Source organism: Dama dama, chromosome 15, assembly GCF_033118175.1.
Source record: "Dama dama isolate Ldn47 chromosome 15, ASM3311817v1, whole genome shotgun sequence".
NCBI lineage: Eukaryota > Metazoa > Chordata > Mammalia > Artiodactyla > Cervidae > Dama > Dama dama.
The window spans coordinates 71,101,520-71,125,590 of NC_083695.1; the positions used below are offsets into that span (position 1 = coordinate 71,101,520).

Below are 24,071 nucleotides of genomic sequence, written 5' to 3' on the forward strand. Positions count from 1 at the left end.
AATCCACTAACCCCAGCAAGCCCCTGAGAGAAGAGTAGATTCAAACAGAGGCCTGACTACGGTTCCCTCCTCCCAACCCAGGCCCAGGCTGGAGAAGATGTCTGATATTTTAGCGTCCAATCAAATCTATAGAGACAGAAAGCATATTTGTGCTTTTTAGAGGCCAGAGAGAGGGGAAGGAGGATGGAAATGTTCTAAAATTAGATTGTTGCAAAGGGGCCACATGACTCTATGGATGGACTAATGACCGTTGAATTACACACTTCAAACTGGTGGATTCTGTGGGATATAAGTTAAAGTCAACACAGCTGTTAAAAAAAAAAAAAGATTTCTGATATTCTGGATTTGCTGGACTGATGAGTGAGAGCTCATGAAAAAGATTATATGTGGAGCCCTTCACACAAGCCTTAATGAGAAGAAAGTTCTCAAAATAAGTCACTTACTTGGTGGTAAGGATGTAAGTCTTGTAGTTACTGTTTCTGTGATGACTAGAAAAAGACAAAGAAAAGATGAGATCTTACGTAATGCATTGAAATTCCTCTACTTTGGCAAGGTCTTGCATCTTTCATAAGCTCAGCACTCTAATGAGGTTCAAGGTAGATTTTTATACACTTGGGCTTCAAGGGATTTGATCTGACCCACTGTAAAAGCAAATAGGTGCAATAACAATGGGACTTAATGTACCTGGAAAATAGGTTTATATTTCTTTGGGACCAAAAGTAGTTAGTTACCCACTGATTTGAAAAACGAGTTACCGTGCATTAATGTCTCTCATCTAACAATTAGATCTCGCCCAGGCCTGGATTCACCTTTGAAGCAGGATCAGAACCTCAAGTCACTTTTCTCTGCACTGTCCCTTCTGAATAGTCACCCAGTCCAGCTGAGGCCAGTACATCTTCCTGGCTGATTCCACTGTGATGTGGATAATGACCTTGAACTTCTTTATGAATCTGGGGGTATCTCAAGGATGTATAATTCATTCTAAAATCTTCAGGGCCATGCCTGAGGGTGAGGAGATGCATGAAGGAAGGGGGTTGATAAGTCACATTTGGTGCTTGGTGAAATCATGGACAGGTGAATATCCAAGACAGACTTGAGAATCAGTCCCTTTGCCTCCTAAAATGGAAAGGGAAGTTGCTCAGTCGTGCCTGACTCTTTGCGACCCCATGGACAGTAGCCTGCACCAAGCTCCTCCGTCCATGGGATCTTCTAGGCAAGAATACTAGAGTGGGTTGCCGTTTCCTCCTCCAGGGAATCTTCCCGACCCAGGGACTGAACCCAGGTCTCCCGCATTGTAGACAGACACTTTACCATCTGAGCCACCAGGGAATGGAGAAGGTGCCAAGTGGTGGTGAGTAATGGAGGTCATAAAAGTTTTTTGTGTTTTTTAAAAACACCAGTTAGAATAAAGAACTCTTGCCTTCCTGAATCACTCTCTCCTCTACAGCAGCATGGGGGGTGGGTAGATTCTGAAACCATAACCAGGCCAATTTTGTGCTCTGACCGTGACCATCACCAACCACTACCTCCCTCTGGGTTGGACATCAAGGTGCCCCTATTTAGCTGAGCCCCCTGTTTTCTGAAATCACACTTCTCATGCATACGTGTGTGCACAAGCCCGAGCATATGCATATATGTGGTATGTATGCAGGTATAGCTCATGAAAAAAGAAAAGGATGAAGAAGATGGTGGGGTATCACCTTGTGTGCTGGCAACTGCTCCCTCCCACACCCATCACCCTTTCTTTCTACACCCCGCGTGTTCCTATTAGTTTGGTTGTCTTAGCAGCAACATGGGGTTATTAAAGGAGCAGAAGCAGCATAATATGCATAAAAGGAAATGGTTGTAGAGACAAAAATGGCAGCTAGATTTGAATAATAGTCCTTGAGCTTTCACTAAACCTCTTGTTGTGTGGACTTTTGGGATTCTATGACACATAAAAATAAATTATTTCTTAACTTAGAGTTCCAAGTCTGTGGATGCAGAGTTTTTTTTTTTTTTTTTTTTTTAGAGATATATGAAAGTCACAGGATAGATGAAAGAGTTAGAGCTGCTAAGGGGACAGTTTAAATGTCTCTGAATTTATCATTTGGGCTGTTTCACAAAAGAAATGTGCCTGTTTTCAGTTTTCAGAGTAGATTGCAACTGTGTCACCAGTGTGATTCCAACTTTGTTCCTGCAGTAATGGGGATATTATTCTTTTGTATTTCCATCACCCTGTATCCCTAAATAAGAACACGATTGAATAAACTCTAGCAAATTCATTCAACAGGATATTATGAAATCATTAAAAATGCTGGTTATAAAAACTATAACATTGAAATGGCACTTCTGGTCTTTTGAAGAAAAAACGGAACACATTTCGATTACAAGTGTATTAAAAAATCAACAAAAGCCTTCTTAAAGGAAAAAATAAAGCCTATTTAGGAATACATTAAAAATTATACAGTGAAAAAAGAGCAAAAAACTAAGAAAAAACTAAAAAAAACACATAAGAAATAGAAAAAAAGATACAGTAGTTGTGGTAGAATTAGGAACTAATTATTTACTTTTTCCAAACTTTTTATTACTTTTATAATGACATTTATCATGCTCTTACTTCGTTCAGTGACTTCAGTGCCATCTCTTTTGTTCTTCTTGGTTACATCCATATCATCGCCACCTACAGAAAAAGCCAGAAACCAGGAATAGCCATGTCCATTTCCACCCCTTTTCGTATATAGTATAGGTCCCTACTATTCAAGCTGAGAACTAAAACTGGATTCCCAGAATTCAAACCATAATTCTTTCATGTGCATATTTTATAATAAGAGTCATTCCCATTTCTTGTATTAGTTAGGAAGTAATTTAATAGTTCCACCTTGGATCCTACTTTTTTGTACTATCTTTTTTTTTTTTCAGGGTCCAGTTGACCAGGTTGCACCCTGCTGAGCATTAAAGGTCTTACATAGATCTGGCACCCTGACATTTGACTATAAAACTTCCACTTTTTGCCAAGTAATACAATATCTCTCAAAGCATGTGGTGCTTTCAGCTAATTCATTTTGATGTATCCCACAATGTTCAGTGTTCTATACAATGCTCTGTGAATAAAAGACATTCATGCTTCATTATTTAGAGTTCAGATGTGAGAATGATGTTTGATGGGTTGAAATCAGGATAAAAACCATTATGATGGTCATACTTGTGTGGAACTTTATACTTCACAACATGAAATTTTCTCTTTAACACAACAGCCCTACTATGCTTCTTTACAGACTTAGGTAGGAAAAAAAAAGAACAAGAAAGTCAATGTAAAATCTACTGAAATATGTAGGAAAAGATCTGTACAAGTCATCTACGTTCTCCCTTCACTCTTACTCTGGGCAGAAAAATCACTGAGATCTTGTGCACTGTGTCCTGAAGCGTGGATGGGATGAGGCAAGGCTGACTTCAGGGGTGGGGCTGGGCTGGGCTGGGGAGGAACACAGTTCAGGAGACCAAGGTAAGGATCCCTGTTCCAACTGGGTGCTTTTGGCTGTAGTTAGCAGTCTCAGGCTCTGCAAGGACTTGAAACCTGGCTTTCCCTGGGGTTCTCTCTGCCCAACCTTCCTTTCCTCCTACTTGATCTTTTGGGTGCAGTTCAAATCGGGATTTTAGAATTCTGGAGCAAGCTACTCCCACCCAGGACACCCCTTTCTTGAAGATCTCTCCTTTCATTCTTTTTCTCCTGCCTGGTGACTTTACGGTCTACTTATCCACTAAGCGCAATGGGCACAGGGCCTAGTCCCATCATAGTTTCACGGGCCCGCAAAAAGTTTTTTTTTTTTTTTATTAGTTGGAGGCCAATCACTTCACAACAACACTCAGCCATTAAAAAAAATTCATTTGAACCAGTCCTAATGAGATGGATGAAGCTGGAGCCCCTTATACAGAGTGAAGTAAGCCAGAAAGATAAAGAACATTACAGCATACTAACACATATATATGGAATTTAGAAAGATGGTAACGACAACCCTTTATGCAAAACAGAAAAAGAGACACCGCAAAAAGTTTTTAACTTCTTTTAAAATCAGATGGAAAAATGAACACACTCTAACTTGGATTATATTCTTTCATGCAGTTTTTTGTCTTTTTTTTTTTTTTTAAATGGAGGAAGGACATCCACAAAGGCAAAAGTATCTAGGTCAAAAAAAGTCCAAATGAAGCCCTGGGTGAGTTCCCCACTGAAAATCAAGACCACACAAGACCAACTGGTCAACTACCTGGTGGACTTCACCAAGATCCGCACAGTTAGCTTCAGGGCCTGATCGAATGTGCCAACTTTTTGCTCACTGGGGTTTTTTAAATGCAGCTCTAGGCAAGAATGAGGCATCATGGAAAAATTCCTGGCTGCATCTAAGAAGACACAGAAGTTCTTTGCAGGTATGTTTTCCAGAGCTGAAGAGCAGAGGCTCCATGAGCAATTTAACAGTGGAGTCCAGCTTTATCAGAGGGCCAAACCTGACTTGTGACTGTGTCTGTACTCCAGCTATTACCTGTAGGACTGTCTCACCAATCTACATACAACCCGACACCCTCTTTGAAATCCACTGTTTAGGCATTAATGCCTTTGGCATCTCTGAAACCACCCCCCCACCTCCGCTCTCTTTTTTAAAATTCATCATCAGCTGTGAACCAGGAGGCATTCTGGAGATTAAATGTTCACATGCCCCTGGCTGCCACTGGGGAGCCACCTAGCATGGCAGCACCTGAATTGTTATAAACAGTTCCTTTCAGGATAATTTTTTATAACAACCTATGGAAACTTTAACTTTCCACAAGCTATCACTTATTACCATCCTTAAATGAAAGTTGCTGCCGGCAGCTATACATTTGGATTGGCTGGGTCGTTTCCACTTATAGCCATCAAGGCAGACTGATGATAGCTCCAGTCCGTTTGGTAAGAGTCTCAGCGTCTAGGCAGCCAACCTGGCAAGTGTTTTCTTGTTCTTTCTGTACCTAAAAATATAACAAACATTTCCAGGTAGCCCCTATCTTTTTCTTAGGTCCCAAAGATGAAGTCTTAAGATCTGCAACAAAAAAGCCAAGAGTTCCCTAACTTCCAGAGGGCACAAGGAGATAGCCTGCTAAGAAATCAGATGCCCTCCTCCAGAATGGGAGGGAGGGGAGCCCTCACTGGCCAGTGCTCTAGAGATAGAAGGGCCCCTGGGTGGGTGAAGGCGGATGCAACCTGTCTCAGCCTGGAGCTCCTACATGGCTGCATCCCGTGGCCTTACACAATGATTTCTTAGGCCTGAAATAAGGAAGGAGCTCTGCTGGCTTTACCCAGACTAATAGTCAGAAATGGCAGGGATGTATCAGGAGACAAATTCCTTTCAACCAGAGCTGACAGGAAGTTTTCTGTGAGTTATCAAAGCGAAAATGATGGGTTTAGGCACAAACCTGGATGGGGATCATCCCACGGGGCTACAGTTTTCCCACAGGATTTCCTTCTTAAATATTTTAAGTGCCGAGAGTTTTTAAAAAGTGTAACATAAGGGAAAGGAAAGTACATGCCCAGACTCGTGGCTGAGCCTGCCTCTCCCAGCAGTGCTTATCTGAACGCCTTGCCCCAAAAGTACTACTTAACGAAAGCATAGTCAAGTAGCATAATTTTAAACTCTGGGATGTTTAGGCCACTTTACTAGAACTGAGGATAAGCAGGTCATTCAAGTTCTCAATTCCAAAATTATGTTAATTTCCATTCATAGTTCTAAGGGGCTGCTTCGTGGTTATTTCATAATGTTCTTTTGAAGACATAAAAATGATCCTGTGCCATTTTCTTATGTAAGAAAACACAATTCAGAATCATTTGTCTACTTTTATGAGTTTTTTCCTTTCCTCTTCACTTAAATGATGTCACATCCACTTAAAACTATTCACATTGATGATGGGGTGTAACCCAGCCACAAATAAGGCCAAATTGCTGATACCAAGAGAAAACCATCTCAACTGACCTTCTTATAACAATTCATGAAATACTTGATCTTTAGCACAAAGAAGGGAATAGAGAAGGAAATGTTTTTCTATTTTAGGAATAAATGTCCCTATCCTCTGCTAAGGAATCATAGGTATCTTTACAGCTCTTGTTACTCCGGTCTCTGTACACTTAACATTTTAAAACAACAACAAAATAACCAAAGTGTGGGAAAACCACCCACTAGCTATTGCTCTGTTAACACAGAAGGGCCAAGCAGTTTGCAGGGGGTATGAATACCCATGCCCTAGGGTCGACAGTCTCAGAGGCTTCTGTCTCTACACCCCTCTGGCAAGCAATAGGTGCCCCCACCTCTGCATTTAGCATCCTCCATTTTCATAATCAGGCCTGGGGGAGCTTGGGCCCTAGCTTGGTGATTAAGCTGCTTGTTTATAGCCATGTTTGGTTAAATCCTGCTACCACTAACAATGGCAACTGAGCCAAACCAGGCAGATGCAAACTTCTTTTGGTCAGGCATAATTTAAAAATGTGGTTAGTTCTTAGGTCAGAGTGGTTTCAGCAATCTGGGTTTCTATCCAAGCTTGAAGCAAGAGTCCTTGCTTTAAGTGCCCCCATGTTAAAAGGGCTCCATTGGAGGCTGTACATTTGCTTTAGTTTAGTTTCAACTTAGATTTGTGCCTTAGCTCTAAGAGAAAGCATATAGGGGTAAGAGAAATGATTCCGCTCTCCAAACAGATTTCTTTAAAAAATCTCCCTATATTTTATGGAAAGAACAAATCCAACTATTAAGCTACTGATTAGCTGCTTCTCAAAGAAGTGAGGTGCTAGAGGATTTGCCAACACTTCAAAAAAGTAAAGTGGTAAATTGTCAGTTAGTAGTTAATGTGGTCTAGTGAGATACCTAAACTGGTAGTTCTCGTTCCAAAATGAATTTCTTTTGGTCTACATTGGCCTGTAAAATGTGACAGAGTTTTTTTTTTTTCTTGTTCCAAGTTTGACTCCAGGAAGTTCCTGGATTAACTATACCATTTCAGATATTTCACTTTACTTTAGATTAGGGGTAGTAAGTATAGAGTGTGATATACAGCCAGCCTCTTGAGCTTAGTCAGAACCTGCCAGCACAGACTCTGGGGGAGCACACTGGTACTCAGGGGTTACTTCTAGAAACCCCCACTCACCTACACTTTGATTTCTGAGCTGTTCTCTGCTATCAAGGGGAGAGAGGGAAAGTAGGGGAGGGTGGGGAGAGAGAAGAGAGAAACCGAGACTGAGAGAGAAGGAATTTTAAACTTTTTATATTCTAAATAAAACAGTTTAACACAAGTCATTTTACAATACCGAAAACAGTACCAAAGAAATCTTGTCACCGGAGTTCACTTTATTTTCACTGGCTTTTTTATTCTTTTTCCCACTGTCAAAACTTTCTTGTCCCTTTAAAAGACCTACCCTAAGTAGAACACATAAGTCAAACTAATCATTTATGATCAATTAATCACATCAACAGAACACTGGAAATTAAAGAATGTCATCTTAGATTCTCTGACAAACATTCAAGTTCTCAGCGGCAAACCTCAAATTAAAATCTCACAAGGAGCGAGAACCACCAAATTCCTATGACTTACCTAGTTTGAGATGCTGAAGGAATCGGAAACAACTTTGAGTAAATGCGCCTTCTTTCCTCCCCTGACGTTTTCTTCTAGACTGTTTGCCGTTCCCACTTTTTTTTTTTATCCAGACCCAGCCAAGGTGTGTTAGAGCTGAGTGATCTTTCAAAAATGTTCACTTCTCTCCCCCTTGTTTCTTTCAGTTCTTTGCTTCCAAACAAGTCCTGACAAAGGTGTGTCAAGGTTTAAAGCATGACTCCACCCTTCCAATTATCTGACACTTGCAGGATTAAAAAAAAAATCTGCCTCCAGGAATCAAACTTTACAGGAGGCAGAAAGCTTCTCCAGTTTAGAGCCATGGGATTAACCATTTATGGGCCATGGGAAAAGGGAACAAAGTTCAGCATAAAGGAAATGACTTTTTTTTTAACATTTTGATTAAAAAAATTTTTTTTGTGTTTCTTTTTTTTTTTTCATTTATTTTTATTAGTTGGAGGCTAATTACTTTACAATATTGTAGTGGTTTTTGTCATACATTGACATGAATCAGCCATGGATTTACATGTATTCCCCATCCCGATCCCCCCTCCCACCTCCCTCTCCACCCGATCCCTCTGGGTCTTCCCAGTGCACCAGGCACTCCTCCTTACCTTTTACAGTCAGACAACTGCCACAGCTTGGGATTCCCCTCCCTCGCTGTCATCAGTTCCGCTCAGTTCAGTCGCTCAGTCATGTCCAACTCTTTATGACCCCATGGACTGCCCCATGCCAGGCCTCCCTGTCCATCACCAACTCTCAGAGTTTACTCAAACTCATGTCCACTGAGTCACTGATGCCATCCAACCATCTCATCCTCTGTCGTCCCCTTCTCCTCCGGCCTTCAATCTTTCCCAGCATCAGGGTCTTTTCAAATGACTCAGTTCTTCGCATCAGTGGCCAAAGTATTGGAGTTTCAGCTTCAGCATCAGTCCTTCCAATGAACATTCAAGACTGATCTCCTTTAGGATGGACTGGTTGGATCTCCTTGCAGTCCAAGGGACTCTCAAGAGTCTTCTCCAACAACACAGTTCAAAAGCATCAATTTTTCGGTGCTCAGCTTTCTTTATAGTCCAACTCTCACATCCATACATGACTCCTGGAAAAACCATAGCTTTGACTAGATGGACCTTTGTTGGCAAAGTAGCGTCTCTGCTTTTTAATATGTTATCCAGGTTGGTCATAACTTTCCTTCCAAGGAGCAAGCGTCTTTTAATTTCACGGCTGCAGTCACCACCTGCAGTGATTCTGGAGCCCCCAAAATTAAAGTTTTTCACTGCTTCCATTGTTTCCCCATCTATTTGTCATGAAGTAATGGGACCAGATGCCATGATCTTAGTTTTCAGAATGTTGAGTTTTAAGCCAATTTTTTCACTCTCCTCTTTCACTTTCATCAAGAGGTTCTTTAGTTCTTCACTTTCTGCCATAAGGGTGATGTCATCTGCATATCTGAGGTTATTGATACTTCTCCCGGCAATCTTGATTTCAGCTTGTGCTTCATCCAGGCTGACATTTCGCAGATGTACTCTGCATATAGGTTAAATAAGCAGGGTGACAATATACAGCCTTGACATACTTCTTTCCTGATTTGGAACCAGTCTGTTGTTGCATGTCCAGTTCTAACTGTTACTTCTTGACCTACATACAGATTTCTCAAGAGGTAGGTCAGGTGGTCTGGTATTCCCATCTCTTTAAGAATTTTCCACAGTTTGTTGTGATCCATACAGTTAAAGGCTTTGGCATAGTCAATAAAGCAGAAGTAGATGCTTTTCTGAAACTGTCTCGCTTTTTCAATGATCCAACAGATGTTGGCAATTTGATCTCTGGTTCCTCTGCCTTTTCTAAATCCAGCTGCCCTGGGAATAGTCAAAAATCCTGATGTGTGTGACTCATGGTGTATCCAAGCCTGTGGGGCACCTGTGGTCAGGGTCTGAGCCTAAGCCCTAGGAAAATGTGAAGTTGACAGGATTTATTTCTGAGATCTGCTTCCCCTATGTATCACAGACAAATGCTGATGGCTTAGACAGTAAAGAATCTGCCTGCCATGCAGGAGACCCCGTTCCATCCCTGGGTCAGGAAGATTCCCTGGAGAAGGAAATGGCAACCCACTCTGGTATTCTTGCCTGGGAAATCCCATGGACAGACAAGCCTGGCAGGCTACAGTCCATGGGGTCACAAAGAGTTGGACATGACTGAGCAACTAACACTAACTAACTAACTCCCTTATATATACCTTTCTCCTCTTTCTCTGATTCTGACCTAACCCAGGTCAAGCTTACAAGAAGGAAACAGTGGTGAACTAATTCACAGTAAAATGTTAATGACTGAAAATACAGAGTAATTTGGTGGAATAGGTTTCACTTTTAAAAAGTAAACAGATAAAGTAATGCTGACTCCAAAGACTGAAGTGAGGAACAGGATTTTAGGCATTTAGCCAGCCAATAATTGAAAGAGATACTGTTGGGGGGTGGGAGGGGTTAAGGACCTTCTTGGCCCTCAAATCAGCACCCACGTAGTCTCTATAAAAGCAAAGACACATGTGAACTCCCAGAGGTCCTGTAACTCCAGGTGCAACTCACAGGACCCTTAGACTTTTCTGGAGGGCCAATTTGTACCAATCTAGAAAGTTCTCATGAACACTAGATGGCATCTGGTTTTCTGGGACCCCCTAAAGACTAACTTGAGACTCTTGGTATTGGTAATATGAGAAATCTGACCCTGGAACTCACTCAGGTGGTTCTTTGGAGCCATAACATCTTCTTGGGACCCAATGCCAGGTCTGGATTCCTTGATCTAAGGCATCATTCCAGGATCCTGGAAGGGAGTTGTGGGATTCTGGTAGCATAGTATCCATGCATGTCTGCACCATTCTATTGTGGGTACTCATACTGAGTGGACAAGTAGCAGACCACTAAGCACCCCTTATGGGGTTCTCACTCCTAAGCTCCCAATATTTCTGCATTGAAGTTACTCATTTCAGAACACTTTGAATGGTCTAGAATGTGACACTATTGGGTTCTTGTCTCCTGGAATGTTCCTGACTTCCCTAAATAGTTACTCATCATGTCTGCTGTTTATCTCACAGAAGAGTATTGAAGAATCTGGAAGATGGAAAGCTTTCAGCATGAAATTAACATAACACTGTCTCATTCATTCACTTATTCATTAGTTCCTGAATTAAACAAAGATACACTGGCTCTTTGGTTCCTACTTGAAATCAGACATTGAACTGAGAATTTGGTGGTGAAATATAGATATATTTTCAGTTATTATGGAGTTCAGGGTCCAATGGAGGCAGATAGGCCTTAAATGTATTAGTCTGCTAGGACTATTGTAACAAAATACTGCTAGCGTTGCTAAAGTGAAATAGCAAGCCCCAGATGGAGTCATTTGCCCCAACAACACAGCAAACCAAGACTTTATTGCAGTTTCCACTTTTCCTAGAAATGGAATCTTTAAGTAGACAATTCTAAATTTTCTGATCAGCACTTCAGTTCAGTTCAGTTCAGTCGCTCAGTCATGTCTGACTCTTTGTGACCCCATGAATCGCAGACATCAGGCCTCCCTGTCTATCACCAACTCCCGGAGTTTACTCAAACTCAAGTCCATCGAGTCGGTGATGCCATCCAGCCATCTCATCCTCTGTTGTCCCCTTCTCCTCCTGACCCCAATCCCTCCCAGCATCAGGGTCTTTTCCAGTGAGTCAACACTTCACATGAGGTGGCCAAAGTATTGGAGTTTCAGGTTCAGCATCAGTCCTTCCAATGAACCCCCAGGATGGACTGGTTGGATCTCCTTGCAGCCCAAGGGACTCTCAAGAGTCTTCTCCAACACCACAGTTCAAAAGCATCAATTTTTCAGCGCTCAGCTTTCTTCACAGTCCAACTCTCACATCCATACATGACCGCTAGAAAAACCATAGGCTTGATCAGCGCTTAGTGAGGTAATTTGCATAGTAAGAACCCTGCCATTCCCTTTCCCCCAAAATGATGACCTGGCCTGAAACAATTTTTTTCTTATCTTTTGCTAATAACATCCTCGCCCACCCTCCTCTGTCTATAAAAACCTTCCATTTTGTACAGCCCCTCAGAGAGCTTCTATTTATTGGACCAGATGCTCCTTGATTCTTGAATCTTTGAACAAAGCCAATTAGACCTTCAAATCTACTCTGTCAACTTTTTCTTTTTTAACAGATTGGTGGCAGCAGTAGGATCCAGATGAACTTCTGAAGGCATTCAGAACATTCAAGTGTGGTGCCACATAACCCATTTTGAGTTCATGCCTTTCTCACTGTTTCCAAGGGATGTTGGCGAGTTCCTCTCTGCTAAGCTATACTTTTTTGCATTCAAGCTCCCAATCTAATCTGCTTTCCTCCTCAGGACAAGTCAGCTTGAGCACGTAGATGATTCTACTCAGAACCCAACTGAACTGGAGATGGTTCTGCCTGCAGCCCAGTCTCTAACCTTTTAGACCACAGTTATCCGAGTGGAAAACCCAGCCCTTGGCTCTGTCCCTGGATTCCACATTGAACATTGTTGATAGTTTGGTCTGCAGTTCTGTTGTGAATCCTTCCTCAGGTTTCATGTTGGTAGCTGCTGCTGGTAACTGGAGCTTTCCATTTATGTGGAAGCAGATCACAGGCCCCATTCCTTGGGTTTGCTGGTCCAATCGTTTCCCCAGTCCAAGGTTCCATGGGAACTGATGGTGGTGCACATAGGTGTCCTTCTGGCCAGGACAAGTGAACATCTCTTCGTTGCTGCCAGTACGTTAAGGTGTTTGTCTTGTTTTGTGCAGATAAAGGTTATTGCTCAGTTGGTACCTGGAAAGCCAAAAGAAACTCCTGTGAGGTTTTGTCACCAGATCCCAGATCCCATGTTGAGAACTACTGGTGGCAGTGGTAGTCCTCCATTTATTTGGGATCATTCCACAGTCCCCATTTTGGGGGACCTGCAGATTCAGTTCTTTCTGCATGCCCCAGATTATTAGTGTGGCTCCAAGAAACCCAAAGACCTAGTTAAGAGCAATGGGATACTTTATATCTAAAGAGTTGTGTGAGCCACCTTATGGCACACTCATTTACTTTATGTTTAACATCTATAGTTCCGGAATGGAAGTTGAAGATGGCAAGATTTTACTAAAAACAATCTAGAATTACAATGGTCATTATGAAGAAAATTTCAAAGAGACAAGATCATTTTAACAGTGCACTTAAGAGCAAGAATTCCCAAATCAAACAGAATGGAATACCTATTTTAATTAGTATGATGAAACCTCTAAAATTTTTTGAAATTTCAAAACAGTTTCATCAAGATTTGTTGTAAAAGACTAATGAGAAATGAAAGATACAGTCAGTATTTAAAACAAAACCTAGGCCTCTCCCATTACACTCTTCTAGGAGTTCATCAAAACACTGGCCCAGAAATTGATGCCTCAATTATAAACAACTGAAAGAAACACAGGAAAAAAGATTGTCCTCAAAGGCCCTAGGCAGATTCTTCAACTTCAACTTAAGTGCTCTGATACAGAACCCTCCCAGAGTTGCCAAAACTCTGAGGGATTTTCTGGTAAACTGCTGTATTATTCTCTTAAACAGCCAAGGGGGAACTAAAGTTAAAATTTATTGGGTTGTTCAATACTACCAGAAATATTCAGTTTGTCCCAACTGAAACCTGACAAGATATTTGAAAGGATTTAAGAACTTGATGATTAGAAATGTGGCCAGATTGGAAGCTGTTATTCAGGGCCTGCTAGGAATTTTTTTTTAAAGGGCTTCTCCCCTAAGCTAAATGTACTGAGAGAAAGAGACATTCCAACCATAGGTGGATGAGTGCATCAGTCCTTTTTTGTCAATTCTCAAACTTCCTTTATTCATTTCAAAATAGTTGTAGATATTGGGACATTAGAAACAGAATTTTCCTGTAAATATGCCCCCCAAATTCCATCTTGGAGAAAATTTGGATACCTTCTCCATGAATTTTCTACCCTCATCTTCTCTGGGACCTAAGAGCCATTCTTTGAAATACACATGTTTCTCTGGGGAAGAAGTATTTGAAAATTGGGAAGATTAAAAAAAAAAGCAAAATCAAGTGTCTTCTCCACAAATATGAGTAGCTATAAGATCTCTGTTTGCATGTCTATGTGTGTCTATATGTACATGTTATGGATGTGTGATACTTTCTACCTATGATTGGTATTGCCAAAAATAATTTTGCAAAAGAGCTGTATTTAATTCGGTTTAAACTCAAGTGCTTATATAAACTAAGAGTTGGGTATTCCACAACTCTCAGAATATAGAGACTAACCCAAATGTTCTTTTTAAGTCCATGTGATCTAAGATTAATCTTTCATAAATAAAATTTAGTTAAAGTTTGTTGGTTTAATTAAAACAGACATGTCTTTAGAGTTATCAGCATTAAATATTAACACTTTTAATTCTACATTTGTTTACAAATTCACCAGTAAGAGAAATAGATATGATGAAGTTCAGATAGTACAAAACACTTTTGGGACCAAATGATTTAGTTTGGGAAAAGAGTTTATAAACATTTTATCAATTATATTTTCTGGCATATGTACTTAAAACTAGCTTCTAAAATATTTTGGTAAACTGGAACCTTAGAGTTTTGGTAAATTAAGGTTAATGATAGAAATTCATTGAATAGAGTGTTTCAAAAAAACTAAAATATTATTTATTGAACATAGGCTTATCTATTTTTGGCTTCTTTTTAGAGAAACTAAAGGTAAATTTGGTTCTGTTAGAAAATATGTCTTTTTATCACAGTGAAAGATTATATTGTGAAGAAGGACGTTTCTAGAAATAATGAAATGTATTCACAAATTTGTCAATCTAAAGAATGCTGGTATAAGAGATAGTCTGCAATTGTTTACATCCTAAATTTTCACTAGAAATTAAGGGTTTAGAATAGTAATGTTCTTAAAGCTACTGAAAATAAAAAAAGCAAGGCATCTCCATATGCCAGGAAAGTAGATTGTGTTTTTGGCTAAGAAAAGGAATGAGGATTGAAGATGCATTTTTGTTAAGAGGAAGTGAGAGTAATTTTGTCTAAACTGGAATATCTGTTTATTTCAGAAAGAAAGGGAAAAAAGTATTGCACCTCATGTAATCAAACTGATTAAAATCCAATTTTTACTATAAGGGTTTTAAAATTTAAAGTTTAACATCATAGTATATTTATGTTAAAGTAGAACTTAAATATACTTTCATCTGTTAACTAAATAATTAAGAATTGTTTTATATTGATCCATAATCTTATTTAGTCGAGTGTCCAACCTTTGGATATTTCTGACAAACTTTCCAAAATCAAGTTCCAAAAATGAAGTTTTTCTGATCTAGAAAAAACTTTGGGATTTTTCCAGAGGGCCCCTGGAACATCCCAAAATATTTGTTAAACTAGTTAGGCTTTCCTCATATATTAAATTACATGAGAAGCATTGCCAAATAAGAAGTAACATTAAGGTATTTTTTCTTAATGTTGTGTCTTCAGAGGCAGATGTTGTAAGTGTTCCAGAAATTATGTAAAATGCCTGGAAGTCTAACGCGCCCTGGTATAAAATGTCATCCGTCATCAAAATTGAGGCTTGCACTAAAGGAACTGAACATGAGTATCATGGAAATTCCCTGGCTGACTTTCTTGCAAGGGCAGCAGCAATAGAATCTATAGAGATTGTGGCACTTGTGGGTGAAGCCCATTCTGCTTCTGCAGAAAATGACCCCTCATTGCCTGACTTCTGACATTCTGATGTCCTTGTAACATGGCAACAGTCTGCTCCTGAATCAGAGACATTAAGATGGGTAAACAATGGCTGTACACTGTTTATAATAGCCAGGACATGGAAGCAACCTAGATGTCCATCAGCAGATGAATGGATAAGGAAGCTGTGGTACATATACACCATGGAATATTACTCAGCCATTAAAAAGAATTCATTTGAACCAGTCCTAATGAGATGGATGAAGCTGGAGCCCCTTATACAGAGTGAAGTAAGCCAGAAAGATAAAGAACATTACAGCATGCTAACACACATATATATATGGAATTTAGAAAGATGGTAACGATAACCCTATATGCAAAACAGAAAAAGAGACACAGAAATACAGAACAGACTTTTCAACTCTGTGGGAGAATGTGAGGGTGGGATATTTCAAAAGAACAGCATGTATACTATCTATGGTGAAACAGATCACCAGCCCAGCTGGGATGCATGAGACAAGTGCTCCGGCCTGGTGCACTGGGAAGACCCAGAGGAATCGGGTGGAGAGGGAGGTGGGAGGGGGGATCAGGATGGGGAATATGTGTAAATCCATGGCTGATTCATATCAATGTATGACAAAACCCACTGAAATGTTGTGAAGTAATTAGCCTCCAACTAATAAAAAAAAAAAAAAAAAAAAAAAAAAACAATGGCTGTAAATGAAACGAACAGAAAGGGCTATGGGGGAAAAAAAAAGGCAGTGACTCGGTTCTTCCCGGTTCCCTGGTAAAATCCATTTTGTTTTCAAATTTCTTAATCCACTATAGGGAAAACTTTTTATTTGTCCCCAGGGGCCTCAGAACTTCTGGGTCCTTTGACTGTCTCTCCTTGGACTTTGTTCAGTTGTCATTTAGTATAGGTGATCAATATGTTCTTATTGTTGCATGTATGTTTTCTGAATGGGTTGTAGCATTCCCTTCTTGCACTTATATCAACAATCAGGCCAAATTTAATATAAACAACAAGTTAGTTTCACTGAGATTATGCTTGGGGAAAAATGTAAAGCAAATTATGTTTGTAACTTTATAGATATTAGATTCTAGTCCTGTTAATTGTCTTTGAGGTTTTATTATATAACTGTAAATTAGACTGAATCCTGAATTGTAGTTTGCTCAGATATCTGGCTGCGAGAAATGTTTTAAAATTTCTCCCACCCTTCTGTTTTGAAATCACAAGAACAAAGACGGCCCTTCAATCACCTTAAAAGGGGCTGTCCCAGGTTCTCCTTCCTACCCAGATGGCAGTAAGACTACAGGACTTGAACTTCGGGTACACATCTCACAACTAAAGGACTATACCTGACCTGTGGTTCTGCACAGATGCGAGAGACCTCCAAATCTAATTGACAAGGAAGAGCTGCCATCAAGGTAGGCTGCTTCCACCCAAAGAGATGAATTAAGAATTCCTACTTAAACATGAAACCCTTTCTTCTCTTTCCTTTACTCTGGCATTGACCTAGAAAGATAATACCCTCATCTGTTTCTCCCAAGACACTGAGAAGGGGGGTAAACTCTGAAATTTACAGCAACTTTTATTTCAGGCTAAGAGAAAAATCTCACCCACTTCTGACTTGAAGGGGCTCACACAACAATTTTTACAAATGAATCCATTAACAGTGCCACCTTCATGGAAGTAGGTTTGTGCCCCAACAAGATTTACTTTTGTCTGTGGTTGTAACCTATGAGTGGACCTAGGGGGTGCCTGAATGGCTGAAGCGCAGCTGAGCAGTGCCTCCTAGGTTATCTAACCATGTCCCTAACTATTCTAAAAAGGACTGACCAGGAGTTTTTTCATGATTCACAGTTTCTGTCTTTAGCAGTGAATATGGCCTAGTTTTCTGACTAGGAGTAGATGTAAGTGAGACTATGATCAGTAACCTCTCCGAAACTCTTTTTTTCTTATTTCAGTTTTATCGAGATATAATCTACATACAGCACTGTATAGGTTCAAGATGCACAGATTAAAGACTTGATCTTCACACATCATGAAGTGATTATCACACTGAATTTAGTGAATATCCATCATCTCACATAGATGTAAAATTAAAGAAATAGAAAAAATATTTTTTCTTTGTGATGAGAATTCCTAAGATTTCCTCTCTTAATGATTTTCATATATAACCTATGGCAGTGTTAATTACATTTATTTTGCTGTACTTTGCAACCCTAATACTTATTTATCTTATAATTAGAAGTTTGTACCTTTTGACTGCCTTCATTCATTTCCCCCTCCTCCTGCTCCTCACCTCTAGTAACCACAAACCTAATCACTTTTTCTGAGTAAGTTTGCTTTTGAAATATGGTTGGCCAACACTATGTTAGTTCTTGGCGCACAACATAGTGATTTGATATTTCTATACATTTCAAAATGATCACTGTAAGTCTATTTATAATATGTCACTGTATGGAGATACGATGTAGTTCTTGACTATGTTTCCCACACTGTACATTTCATGTTTGTGAGTCATTTATTTTGTACTTCTTAATCTCCCTCACCTACTTCTCTCCTTCCTCTATCTTCCTGAGACCTCTCCTTAACCCTTGATGATAAAGCAGATTCTCTTGCTAAGCAATTAGCTTCCCAGCAAAAATCATTGGACTCTCTAGCCAAGTTTGTTCTTGATAATAGGATAGTCCTTGATTATCTTTTAGCTAAAAAGGAGGTGTCTGTGCTGTGGCCCACACTACCTGATGCACCTGGATTAGCACTTTGTGAGGAGTTGAAACTCGGCTACAAACGATTACTGAGTAAATAGATAATTAATGAGAACCTACTCTACTGCTCAGGGAACTCTGAGTGAGTGAAAGTCACTCAGTCTTTGCAACCCCTTGGACTATACAGTCCATGGAATTCTCCAGGCCAGAACACTGGAGTGGATAGCCTTTCCCTTCTCCTGGGGATCTTCCCAACCCAGGAATCAAACCAGGGTCTTCTGCACTGCAGGTGGATTCTTTACCAACTGAGCTATCAGGGAACTCTGTGGTGACCCAAATGGGAAGGAAATCCAAAAAGAGAGGATATATATACATGCACACACACACATATTTGTATAGCTGATTCACTTCACTGTACAGTAGAAACTAACACATTGTAAAGCAACTATACTCCAATAAAAATTAAATAAAATAAAATTTTAAAAAATCACTGATCAAGCCACTTGGCTTAGAAATAACCCCTTTGACAGTGTCTTTTTACCTCATTCTGATTGGTTTGGGTTTTGGGGATCAGGGCTCAAAAGTGTACTCCAAACACTGGGAATTGATCTATTTATAGTTATTGTAAAAATCCCCCTGGTGCATCGTATCCTCTCAAAAACTATAAATACATGTTCGCAGCCACTAACTGCCAAGCAAATGATCTCCCTGAGACTGGCATGTCAGAAAAGGAAAGAGAATGACCAACTTAAGGATTATGAACAGGGGACTGTGACCTGCGACTGTCATAGGAATTAAACCAAACAGAAGGACCTCAGGATACCATACCCATGATTAAAGAAGCTGCAAGAGCTACAGAGTGGTAGCCAAGAGTGGCACTAATGCCTTAAATTTTGATCATGTCTCTCAGTTAGAGTTTACCAAAAGGGGATTTGCTAAAAAAATAAAACAAGACCCAAACCATTTGTCCCATGTTAGTGTGCTAAGTTGCTTCAGTTGTGTCCAACTCTGTGGGACCCTATTGACTGTAGCCCACCAGGCTCCTCTGTCCACGGGATTCCCCAGGCAAGAACATGGAGTGGGTTGCCCTGCCCTCCTCCAGGGGATCTTCTTGACCCAGGGATCAAACCCGCATCTCTTGTCTCCTGCATTGGCAAGCGGATTCTTTACCACTAGCTCCACTAGGGAAGCCCCTCATTTGCCCCAACAACAGCTAAATGAGTCTTAACTGCAGTTTCAACCTCTCCAGGTAGGTGACTTTTAAACAGACATTGAAATTTCCTGATCAGCCCTATTGAGGTAATCTGAATAAAAAGACTCTTGCCATTCCTTTACCCCCAACATAAGATGACCTGGCCTGGAACAATTTTTTTTTCAGGCTAATAACATACTTGCCCCTCTCTCCTTCTGCCTATAAAAGCCTTCCATTTTGTACAACCCCTAGGAGAATCCTTCTGTTTACTGAATGGGATGCTGTTTGATTCATCATTGAATGAAACCAACTAGATCTTCAAATTAACTCCATGTAATTTTTTAAAAAAGCTTAAACAACACAAATTTATCATCTCCCAACTCTGGACGATAGAAGTCCCAGATCAAGGGATTGGAAGGCTTGGCTCATCCTGAGGCCTCTCTCCTTGGTTTGCAGATTGCTATCTTCTTGCCTGGACTGCTGCAGTCCATGGGGTCACAAAGAGTTGGACACGACTGGGTGACTGAATGACAACATCTTGCCATCTTTGCACGGCCCTCTCTGTGAGTCTCTGGTCTGTGTGTCTTACTCTCCTCTTACTATAGGGACACCAGTCAGATTGGATTAGGGTTCACCTAACAGTCTTGTTTTAACCTAATTGCTTCCTATAAGGTCATATCTCCAAATAATATTATCACATTCTCAGGTATTGGGAGCTAGGCTTCAACATCTGAATTTTGAGAGGAGACAATTCTTAACAAATTATCTACATAACAAACACGTATGTACCAATGTACAATTAAGAATGTGGTAACCACTATAAAGAAGAATTCTGGATACTGTGAGAGAGCAAAAGAGGAGACATAATCTTAAAAGATACATGAGAAAGTGCAGTTAAGAAAGTGACACTAAACTGATGAAGGTAGAAAAGAGATCACACAGGTGAAAGGAGAGATGGAGAGTGTTCTGGAATCTAGAAAAAGAAAGAGAAGGCTCTGAAGTGAAAGACACATGGTGAGTTTGAGGAAGAGGGTGAAGCAATATATACAAGCACACCAATTGGAGGGAGGGTGGCAGTGAAAAAGAAGCTGGAGAGATAGGCAGGGACTGGATCATACAAGGTCTCATGAGCTGTGGTAGGGAAGTGTTTTTTGGTACTTGACAAATGTTCTTAAATTGACATAAGGGAATAACTCTATGTGGGCACTGACTGTTTATATCATTATGAAAAAAGAGAGAGTGGAACTAATCTTTCTAATATCTATTATGTGCCAAATGTTTTACATACTTATTTTAACCTCTACAGTAACTCTTAACCTCTACAGTAATTGTAAGAGGTATATACTGTTATTATCTTCATTTTATAGCTGAGAAGAGTGAAATTCAGAGAGGTTGAGTCACCAGGCCAAAGATCTTACAACTGATAAGTGGTTCCAGAGATAGGTAAGGTGATGGAAAAGGAGTTAATGATTGATCATGCCTACACAATGAGGCCTCCATAAAACCCCAATAGTATGTGATTTAGTGAGTCTCCAAGTTGGTGAACACATCTACATACTGGGAGGGTGACACACCTCATCCTCCCCCAACTCCATGGGGACAGAAGGCTTTGCTCTCAGGACCCTCCCAGACCTCATCCTATGCACCTCTTTATCTGGCTGGCTGTTCATCTATATCTTTTATCATATCTTTTAACAGATTGGTAAACAAAAATGTTTCCCTGAATTCTGTGAGCTATTCTAGCAAATAATCAAATCCATGGGGAAGAGGGTAATGGAAACCTCCAGTCTGTAGCCAAGTTGAACAGAAGTTGTGAGCCTATGACTTGCCATGGGCATCTGAAGTTGGGGAACCATCTTGTGGGACTGAGCCCTTAACCTGTGGGATCTGATGCTGTCTTCAGGTAGAGAGCATCTTCACTGATTGAATTGTTGGATATCTGACTGTGTAGCAGCACTGGCTAGTGTGGGGAGAAAAATCCGTCTGGTGTCAGGAGTGTTGAATATGGTAGTGGTATGAGAGTAATGACAAACAGGAGGAGGATGGGAGATTTCTATACAGTGGCAGAGCCTATATTCCACTTGACTTTTGAAGCTTTGTGTACTGTATCTTAAAATATAAGTATGCCCATAGCTTTGAATTGAAATAGGCAGTAGTGGAACAGGTCAGGATGAGGGCAAGTGAAATAAGTTCTTAAATAAGAACTAAAATCCTTGGAATAGTAGGGATATTTTCAGTCAACACCATTATGGTGCTGGTATAATTTATTGATGAGGTTAGATTAAAAATCCATCCATTAGGACTTGACACCCACAGAATCTATTACTCAGCTATAACTACTATATAAAACCAAACATGCTAACCAACCATAGGAATCAGCATGACAGGTTTTTTCCTTCCCTTGGGTTTCTGTAATAATACGGGTATTCTCCAGGGACAACGAAAAAGTCAGATCTAAAACAAATAAATCAAAAAGTAATTCATCCAGGATCCTCTGAGCTTACTCAATAGTTGTGTGTATGGAGGTATGTGTGTTTATGGTGTGCATGGATGCTCCCATATATTCATATGTGCATGTGTGAGTATTGTTTACAGAGTCTTGTACTAGGCACTTTGGGGAGAAGAAAATTAAAAGAATTAAGTCCTTATATTCTAGTTACTTTAGGCTCATAGTTTATTGCACTTGGCAAAATCATTTGCAGTAAGACATTATCTTGGTACATGGAGTAAAAGAAACCTTATGTTCACCCAACATTCATATAACATGTTCCTACCATATGCTTGGTACTAAAATAATGGTCTCCTAAATGCTTTAAGCTAAACCAAGAAGCAACAAAATTCTTGCTAAAATGAAGAACGAGATTTAGGAGATAGCAGTGACTAAGATGCCGGAAAGGTGTTTCTTGTTCCTGCTCCATTTGGAGCTATGTTGATGAGTCATATTTAATCAATTTTTTGATGCATCAGAAAGGAAATTTCCTTAAGAGGCAATTGAAAAAATATTCACCCTGCCCAGATTACCTACTGACTTTTAAATAGGTTGAGGAGGAAAAAAATGTATGTTCACGTGTAGCCCAGACTGGCACCTGGTGACCACTTTCATTCCTCACTGAGTGAACAAGAGTGTAGGTGGCCCCCATTTTCCATGGCTGACGAGTTTCTGAAAAGTGACGTGTAAATCCAATTTTTGTCATCAGGGCGGGGTTTTTGTCAAATGGATAGTTACTACTTCACCAATCGTGGATTTCTCTTGATTTGTTTGGTTAAAAGGAGTGAACCCTATAGATGGATTTCTACCTATTCTATGACCCTCTACCCATAAAACAGAAACACATGTAAGTGACATGGTATTCTGATGCTACTTTCATCTGGGGATCCTGAAGCTTTGGGACACACTTCCCTTGCATTTCTAAGAAACAACATGAAGTGAAGTTCACTGAGAAGGAGGTGAAGTTCATGAGAAGGAGATGAGAGAAGAAAGTTTTCTATTTAGTGAGACGATTTCAGTATCTATAATCATTGATTCAGCTCTTTTGTGGACAGTAAATCCACTGAATTTAAAAAATGAATTCCTATACATTAAAATAAAAATGATACAATAATTATTTGCCACTGTTTGAGACTACCTTTCTAAGGCTAGAAGACCATATTTCCTACTAGCTTTCTCTTTGGTTAGCAAGTGCTCCTGGATAATAAGACTTCCTTGTAAACAATTATGATAGCAGCATATGTCAGAGTCTATGGAGAGGTTTGGCTTTTGGAAAGATGCAGCTACCAACTTCTGCCCTTCACTATTGGCTTAAAGTCTCCATCTGCTCTTCTTGACTATAATAGTTCTTGAATTGTTCCCAAATTTTGTTCCTTGCTGCCTTTATTATAATAACAAAGCAACCTGGTTTCCTTTCTTCCAATTTCAGATCTATTCATTCTTTTATCCATTCAAAACTCACATTTATTTGCAGAATGAATAAAGAAACATCTATTGAGGATCTACCATGAAGAAGGTTTTAGGTGTATAGATGCAATTGAGAATGAGCTGTAAAACCTGCCCTCAAGGCACTGACAATGTAAAGGAAATATACATGGCTCTATTCACCACATGGACAAATGATTACAATACAGGGCAGAATAATTCACAAGAGAATGAAAAACTATGGAAATTCACTTCCAACTGGGGGCAAAAGCTTCATGAACATGGTGTTATTTGAGCTGGACTTTGAAGGCTGAATGGTACTCAGAAAATGGGGGTGAAGATGGAACTTCAAGTACAGAGTCCAGCATGAGAGGCACAGACCCAGGAGAGAGTGGAGGAGTGAAGGAAAGTGAAACATATTATGAAAAAGGAGTAGATGGGGATAGGTCTGAAGTATGGGTGTGGCCATCAGATCATGGGGAATCTGAAATGCCAGTCTGCAAGGGTCTGTGTTGTTCCGTGGGTGAAGGAGAGTTGTGGGAAGTGAAAAAATAAAATGATGAGAACTGGGCCAAAGATGGATTTGGTGATAGTGCAGAGTAGATCAAAAAAGATAGAGATGGGACAGTGGGGCTGATCAGAAGACTGTGGCAGCAATAGTTTAATAGCAATAGGTGAAAGACAGTAAGGGCTTCAGGTTTAGCAAGGCAAAGGTGAAAAAGGAAAGGAACCCAGGTGTATCAGTGAGGCTAGGACAAGACATCTAGCGATTACTGTTGAATGATAGAGAGGGCAGGGCCTAGGAAGACGCTGAGAGTTTTCCAAACCAAACACACACCACGGCACCATCCCTCCCCTTTCCTACTAAGTTACCTTCCTCAAAAGTCTAGCTGTTAGAGCTTACATTTCAATGGAGGATACAGGAAAAAAAAGTCACTCT

The 24,071-nt window shown here is 40.1% G+C and overlaps 1 protein-coding gene across 3 annotated transcripts in view; it reads right to left on the bottom strand.

The window, feature by feature from the left end:
• COL17A1 (collagen type XVII alpha 1 chain) overlaps positions 1 to 7,757 on the bottom strand; it is a 47,446-nt gene extending 39,689 nt beyond the window's left edge. For 2 of the 3 annotated variants that reach the window (XM_061162552.1, XM_061162551.1), the window contains exons 1-3: positions 7,582 to 7,757; positions 2,600 to 2,662; positions 444 to 488 (exon numbers count right to left, since the gene is read on the bottom strand). In XM_061162552.1, coding sequence (XP_061018535.1) covers positions 444 to 488; positions 2,600 to 2,651 — 97 coding nt within the window. In that variant the 5' untranslated portion in view covers positions 2,652 to 2,662; positions 7,582 to 7,757. The remainder of the gene's footprint in view (positions 1 to 443; positions 489 to 2,599; positions 2,663 to 7,581) is intronic. The other variant, XM_061162553.1, reaches the window with a different exon arrangement.
• Positions 7,758 to 24,071: the final 16,314 nt, after the last annotated feature.